The following is a 7,500-nucleotide window of genomic DNA, read 5'->3' on the forward strand; positions in this document are numbered from 1 at the left end:
TGATCTTCTCCGGGATGTTGGAGACGGTGAAGCCGTAGAGCCGCGTGACGCCCGGGAACACGTAGGCCAGGATGCGCCGGTCCAGCTGGAAGGCGATCTCACCCACGATGCGGCCGTCCTTCTCCGCGCCCGCGAAGCAGGGGAGCTCTGCGGGGGAGGGGGGACTCAGACCTTGCCTGACCCTGCGACCCCCTGACCCCGCCTGACCCCTGACCCCTCCCAACCCCCTGGCCCCACCTGGCTCCCTGACCCTGACCCCACCCGACCCCCGACCCCACCTGATCCCTGATCCCACCCAACCCCGTCTGACCCCTAGACCCCCTAACCCCGCCTGACCCCCCTGATCCCACCTGACCCCCTGACCGCACCAGACCCTGCCTGACCCTGCCTGGCCAGAGGTTCAGGTAGGAGAGCCCCTGCCCAGCAAGTCCCTGAGTCCGACTCAGTGAGCCAAACACAACAGCACCCACGTACCACAAACAGCCCACCACGGCCAGCCCTCGGCCAGCCCCTGTCCAGCCCCTGTCCAGCCTGCCCCATCCAGCCGGCATCCAGACCAGGCCCACCCCGTCCAGCTCTCATCCTTGGCCAGGCCCGCCCCAGCCAGCCCCAGTCCCCAGCCAGCCCCACCCTGTCCAGCCCCCATCCAGTCCCCGTCCAGTCCCCATCCCTGGCCAGCCCCACCCCATCCAGCCCCCGACCCTATCCAACCCCTGTCTATCCTGCCCCATCCCGCCTGCATCCCCAGCCAGCCCCACCCTGTCCAGCCCCCGTCCAGTCCCCGTCCAGCCTACGTCCCCGGCCAGGCCCGCCTCTTCTAGCCCCTGTCACTGGCCAGGCTTGCCCCTCCCAGCCCCCATCCACCAGGTCACCAAACCACCCCTGTCCAGCCCCAGAGCACCTGGGTGGCCCACCGTTAAGGTAGTAGCTCCTCCGGGTTCTGTCCCCCGTGGGCAGGCTACTCTCTGAGAAGCACACCTTCTTAGGCCGGGCCATCTCCCTGGGCTCCATCAGGGTCTTGTCCACCAGGGGGTCCTGCAGGGGACTCAGAACCGGGGACAGCTTCCTGTCGGAGCCGCGGGCACACAGCTCTGGAGCGTTGAGGAAGGCCTTGAAGGACACCTGGGAGGAGGTCGCGCAGCCGGGAGAGGCCTCGTCCTCACTGGAGAGGGGTGCGTGGGAGCACAGCAGGTCCTCCAGGGAGGACGTCTGCAGCTGGGCAGGCGTGTCCGGGACGCTGGCAAACCTCCCGAAGTCTGGACCTGGGTCAGGGGGGAAAGACAGACACTCAGGCTAGAGGAGCTCAGACTTCCATCAAAGTAAGAGATCGTGATGTACAGGCCGTGCACATGTGCACATGGGGCCCTGCTGGTGTTGCTGTCCAGGCTCTGGTTCACACTCACCAAGCTGATCTTTACGAACCTTTAACAGTGGCTGTGGAGCCAGGTGCCTGAAATCCTAGCTATCCACGAGGCTGAGATCTGAGGACTGAGGTACAGAGCCATCCAGGGCAGACAAACGGACCTGATTTAGATCTCCCTTTACCAGCAAAAAGGCAGAAGTGGGATGCGATTCCCAGTGCATACTGATGTGAAATAGAGAGATTGCACTGGGAGAGCTCTTAAGACCAACTGAAAAATGACATGGTATTCAACCAGGGACAGTGGAGGTTCAGCAGCCTACACCTGTGTGGGCAGCTAGGACTCTGGGCTCTGGGTAGGGATTGTGGCTCAGGACACAGTGTCTTCTGAGACTGTGTTTGAGGTCTGGGCCTCCTGTGGCTGAGCGCCACAGCCTCTCAGGTAGCACATGGCCTGTGAGCCTCTTAACAGCAACAGCTGGGATCTGGGGACAAGGCCCCCAGGCCACCATACGTGGTGTCAGGAGCGCCAGGAGCTGGCCCTCAGGACCACACGTGGTAACTCAGTGGTGATGCTTTGGGTAAAGTCTTGCAGTCTTTTCGCCACTTAGCAGCACTGCCTGTCCCTTACCCTCCCTCCCTCTGCCTAAGGTCTCTCCTGGGAGTTTTCCATGAAGAACAGCAGGGTAGAGGCCACGAGGGGTCCCCCACACCCTGGGACCCAGAGCTGAAGTTACAAAACACCCTTCCAGTGCTGGTGGTACGCAGAGGACGGTAGCCAGCTGGGGTCCAAAGTGGACCCCAGGAGGCAGTCATACCAAGTGCATGCAGGTCCCTGAGTCCTCCCGTGGTCAGGTGGGCCTGGCCAGTGCCACAGTGTGCCTAGGAAGCTCAGTCCTCATCGGGGATCCTACCAGGAGGGTTGAATGCATACACATGGAATGCAAGCCCACTGAGCTGTGAGTTTTCAGGCAATGGCGATGGGAATTTTGTCTCTAGTCCACCATCCCAAGCAAAGGCTAGTCACACCCATCAAGAATGCCCCAAATCATACTATTAAAAGGGAAAATTTCACAAAAAAACTGTACAACAGAAACACCTACTTTTGTTGAAAGTGATAAAAAAAAAAAAACTTTTCTTCCTGTAAAAAGTCGTAGGTGAACTGGAGTGAAGAGCTGTATTCATTTTCTTTGCTTTTTTTTTTTTTTTGTCAGTTATGGGGCCTGAACTCTGGGCCTGGGAGCTGTCCCTCAGCTCTTCAGCTCAAGGTGAACACAATACCACTTGAGCCACAGCGCCACTTCTGGCTTTTTCTGCTTATGTGGTGCTGAGGAATGGAACCCAGGACCTCATGCATGCAAGGCAAGCACTCTACCACTGAGCCACTTTCCAGTCAAGAGCTGTCTGTATTCATTACCTGAGGAGGTAATTGTAACCCCTTATAATAACAATAAAACATACAAATACCAGCATAGGTGGTTTAGGATCACAACCTCACAGTACTCTCCTACCCACTTGCTCCCAAGGGCCATTCTCAGGGCCTCCCTCCGGAGGGGACTCCCGGCTGAGCCCAGCTGAGCCATGTAAACTCCATCTATGGCAAGGGACCGGATGGGACACAGCAGAGGAATGGGGCTTCCTGGGGGCCGGGGGCGGGGGGCGAGGAGAACATACCTGTGAGATGAGCACGCCATGGCCCTGTCCCAGAGGAACAGAGACTGCCCAGCAGGGCAAACTGCGGGGCCAAGCTGAGACCAGCAATGCTACTCTAGGCCCTGTGGTGGCACTCGGAGACCTCGCTAACTGCCCACCCCGAATCGGCTGGAATGGGCAGCCCCTGCCACCCCCTCCTGTGTGTGCTCTGCCCCAAGAGGCAGAGGGCGCCCCTAGATCACGCCCAGGCCAGGCAAGGAGGCCAAGGGCCTGGGAGGTGCCTGGCTCATGTTGGTGGGTGACCCCTGACCCCACGGCCCTCTGCAGGCCCAGCCTGCACCTCACCTCCACTCCCCGGGGAGCAGGCCTCGGGGTAGGTGGGGGCCTTGGGGAAGAGGAGGTCCCGGCCACCACGGCCACAGCTCTCCTGACAGCTCTCACTGAGCAGCCGCTTCAGCATCTGGTTCTCCTTCAAGAGGCGCACCTGCTTCTTCAGGTCTGCGTTCTCACTCATGAGCCTGTTCATCAGCTCGCTCCCCTCAGCCATGGTGTCCGCTCACATGCGGGCCTGCAGCCCCATGGAGGTGGAAACACAGAGCCCGCAGACCTACAGAAACGGAGTTCCATGCTTCCGCAGCCTTGTGATGTCGCCACACTTAAAGAGGCAGCGCCACGGCTTGGCGTCCTTCCACCACAGACCGCAGCCTCCCAAGCAAGTCCAGTCCGGGCTGGCCCCCACGAGCTGGCCAGCATGCAGACAAGCGCACCAGACCATGAGAGGGACCCAGGTGCCAAGAACAGAGGACTGTGGGATGTGGGGGTGGGGCAGACTTACAGGGGGGTCCTGAGCTCCCAAGAGGCAACCCGGGTAGTGGAGACAGCACAGGGATGAGGCCAGACTGCCAGTGCCTTCCAGAAACAGCCAGAATAATAAGGGCAGGGGTCAGCTTGTCCACCATGTGGAGGTCTGAGAACCAAGTGGCTTGCAGGGCTGCTCTTCTATGGCGTAAGCCCATTCAAGGTGGCCCCTGTGCCCTGAGGACCTGTGGCATCCTGGGACCTAGCGGGAAAGGGACAACACAGTGGGAGACCAGCCAGGAGCAGCACTCATCCCAGAGGCCCTGCCCGCCTCCCCAGGGCTGAGTCTATCTACACCCCGAGAAAAGACCAAAGCAGCACACTGCCTGTGCCGTTACCACCCATGGCAGGGAGGCCGTGGCCTGCTGGCTTCCGCTGGGAAAAGTCTCAATCCTCGGCCAACCACCCTGAAACCCACGTGTCTGCTTCCACTGGGGGGAAGGGTGCAGGCGCAGCTTCTGGCTTCAAGTCTTGCTGCATTGGTAGCCCACAAGCACTGGTCTTCCCTCATGAGAAGGGACAATCACAAAACCAGCCCAGGGCTTGTCATGCTCTCCTGCCTCCACCCCAGTGTCAAGCCCAGGCATAAACGGCCCCACATAGAACTTATTCTCTGGTGATGGCCACGGTAGTGAGATGTTGCTTTGGGGAAGGAGGGAAAGGCCTAAGCCCCAAGGACTCCTTCTGCCTCTGTAGCCAGCAGAGATGGGGGATGGCATCCGCCGTGGAAGCACCTCAGGGGTCCCAGGACAGAGGACAAAGGAAGAGAGCAAGCCCCGTGCCCAGCTCCTGAGAGCAGCAGGGACCTCGTCCAACCACACCCAAGATGCCATCTCCGCCTCTCAAGTTCTGACAAGCTTCAGATCCCGACCGGTCTGCTTCTCTTTTGTTAAGTACTTTTGTTAAATCTGAGGAGTTTAGTGAAAAGTACTTAACAGTTCTCTGAGGAAGTCTGTACGGCCTTTTCTTAATTGAGTTTTTTTGCTATTATAAAGATTGTACAGCAGGGTTAGTGTCATGATGTCAAGTACTTTTGCTTACAATGGAATTGATCTGGGCTTCCTTTACTTGTGATGTCTTTTTTTTTCATTTTTTTTCAGGCCCGGGCACTGTCCTTGAGCTGTTTTGCTCTATTACTTGAGCCATACTTCCACTTCCATTTTTGGTGGTTAGGTCTTTCCTGCCCAACAGGGCTTTGAAACTCAATCATCAGCTTTCCTGAGTATCTTGAATTACAGCCATGTGACCATAGGGTTTAAATTTTTACTTTGAGCTTGGTTTTATACTTGAAATTTTCTGTAGACAGTACACAAACTAGCTGTGCTTTCTCATCCAGGGTGATACTCTGCAGTTTAGTTGGAGCACTTCAATCTTTAGTTAATAAAATTATTGAAATGGTTAAGTTTAATTATCATTAGCAGTTTGACACATTCCTGTTTCTCCTTTTTTTGTGTCTGTTGTGGGCCTGGGCGCTGTCCCTCAGCTCTTCAGCTCAAGGCGAGTGCTCTACCACTTGAGCCACAGCACTTCCGGTTTTCTGGTGGTTTATTGGAGATAAGTCTCATGGATTTTCCTGCCCAGGCTGGCTTTGAACCGCAACCCTCGATCTCCTGATAGCTAGGATTATAGTCGTGAGCCACCAGTGCCTGGCTTTTCTTATCTTCTTTTGGAATACTTCACTTCCTAAGTTTATAAGGTTTATACCTCTTCATTGTTTTAAAAAGCTCACCATAGGGTTTTAGTCTTCTTTTACTTACCACTTTCAAATAATGTGCTATCTTGATGTGTGACCCTTCACAAGAACCTAACATGGTAAACTTTCACCATTGCTCAACGCCCTACTTTTCTGCATCTCTAGATCTTAAAATTACCGTTTGTACCACTCTCACAGCACACAGGAAGCCGAGAGAGAAGACTGTGAGCTCCAGACCAACCTGAATCACATGGTGAGTATCCTCAAAACCAAAGACAGCTATGAAGAGACTCAAGAGCCTTCTCTACTTGCCAGACTGACCCGTGAGAATCTGAGTTTCTAATACACCTCTTCCCTTCAGCAGGGAACCTGAGAGAGTTCTTTCAGTATTGATCTAGAGAGACATCTGCTTTCCCTTCCCAACATGGAAGTTGTCAGCTGAGCATTTCTTTCAGAGGGAGTTGCTGCCTGGCCCTCAGAGGACATGCTTGCAAGCTGGATGGCGTTGGTGACTTCCAGAATTCCTTGGGGGACTCCAAGGTCCATACTGAGACCCACAGGCAGCATGAGGTCTATCTGTTTGGTTTCTGTTCTTTACTGCTGTCACCAGTTGGATCATGCTATGCCCTAAAGCCAATTTACTGGTGTTCATTCTGCTATGCCATGGTTCCTGGATCTGTGAATTTAAACATTGAATCAAGTTTAGGAACCATGCTTCCCCCTTCTTTCTCTGGGACTCTAATTACACAGGGTAAGCCACTGTGTTATTTCAAAGTGATCACTGCTGCTCTAGCTGACTGCAGCAAACACACCTCACAGGAGCCCAGGGGGCCTGATGCTTTTTCTCCAGGGACTAGAAAGGCATCTGGCCCAGACCTCAAGCTTGCTGTGCACTGCGAGGGGAAAAAATAAATAAAAGGAAAAAAAGTGTCTTGAGCAAAAAAGCTCATGGACAGTGCTCAAATTCAGAGCTTAAGCCCCAAATTGGCACAAAACAAGTTCACTGCAATTGTAAAGAACTTTATTCACACAAACATGTGGCTTGAACTCAGGACCTGTGCACTCTCCCTGAGCTCTTCAGTTAAAGGCTAGTACTCTACCACTTGAGCCCCAGCACCACTTCTGGTTTTCTGGTGGTTCACTGGAGATCAGAACCTCACAGATGTTCCTGTCCGGGCTGGCTTTGAGCCACATCCTCAGATCTCAGTCTCCTGAGTAGCTAGGATGACAGGGGTGAGCCACTGGCGCCCAGCTCAAACTCCATTCTTGACAAATAAATCTACAATTACTCAAATCTGAGGATTTTATGCTGCTGTAGGACGATGCACTGGTTGTGGTCCTGCAGAGGCATGGGTTCCCTCCAGTGCTGGAGGCCTCCTGCTCCTTGGAGACCAGGAATGCTGCATGTTCCACAACATGACTGCTCCCCGGGAAAAAACAAAGTGACTGTGACACACGCCCCCTATGTGTCTGTTCAAGGGAACTGGTCTTGTGAGTGACTTTAAAAGTTTATTATTTATTTAATTACACTTTTAATATAAAATGGACCTGCATTTCCTTTTTCACAAACCTATTTCATTACAGTGATCTGGTCGTGCTGGGAGTTTCCAGGGAGAGTGGCTGCGGGGTGGGGGGTGGGGGGTGAGCCAGGGCCACGCTCTTCAGGGGTTGCTCACTAGCCATTCCATCATCATGGGATTCCTGTAACCCCCACACCCTGCCAGCAGAAGATGCAGAACAGCTGGCCTGGAGGAAGCCTGGCCCCGGCCCTCTCCACAACAGCTCCAGGCAGAAAGTGCTACTGCTGCCCCCCGAAGGACTCAATTATTGGTCAAGAAAACCCTCCAGTCTCACCTCTTTGGGAAAGACTTGTGCCTAGGCACTTCACAATATCCTGTACCTCCTCTTCAGATGTCATGGTTCATCTTGTCCCCTT

The 7,500-nt window shown here is 54.7% G+C and overlaps 2 protein-coding genes across 2 annotated transcripts in view; both read right to left on the minus strand.

Moving 5' to 3' along the window:
• The window catches only part of Spatc1l (spermatogenesis and centriole associated 1-like), a 4,402-nt gene extending 842 nt beyond the window's left edge, over positions 1-3,560 (minus strand). Inside the window, exons 1-3 of the mRNA XM_013032926.1 lie at positions 3,359-3,560; positions 915-1,262; positions 3-147 (exon numbers count right to left, since the gene is read on the minus strand). Of these exons, the coding sequence (XP_012888380.1) occupies positions 3-147; positions 915-1,262; positions 3,359-3,560 (695 nt within the window). The remainder of the gene's footprint in view (positions 1-2; positions 148-914; positions 1,263-3,358) is intronic.
• Positions 3,561-7,211: 3,651 nt separating this feature from the next.
• The window catches only part of Lss (lanosterol synthase (2,3-oxidosqualene-lanosterol cyclase)), a 30,338-nt gene continuing 30,049 nt past the window's right edge, over positions 7,212-7,500 (minus strand). Inside the window, exon 22 of the mRNA XM_013032904.1 lies at positions 7,212-7,500. This exon is cut by the window's right edge and continues 327 nt beyond it. The gene's annotated coding sequence lies outside the window, so the exon portion shown is untranslated.

The sequence above is a fragment of the Dipodomys ordii genome, unplaced genomic scaffold (assembly GCF_000151885.1).
Source record: "Dipodomys ordii isolate 6190 unplaced genomic scaffold, Dord_2.0 Scaffold159, whole genome shotgun sequence".
NCBI lineage: Eukaryota > Metazoa > Chordata > Mammalia > Rodentia > Heteromyidae > Dipodomys > Dipodomys ordii.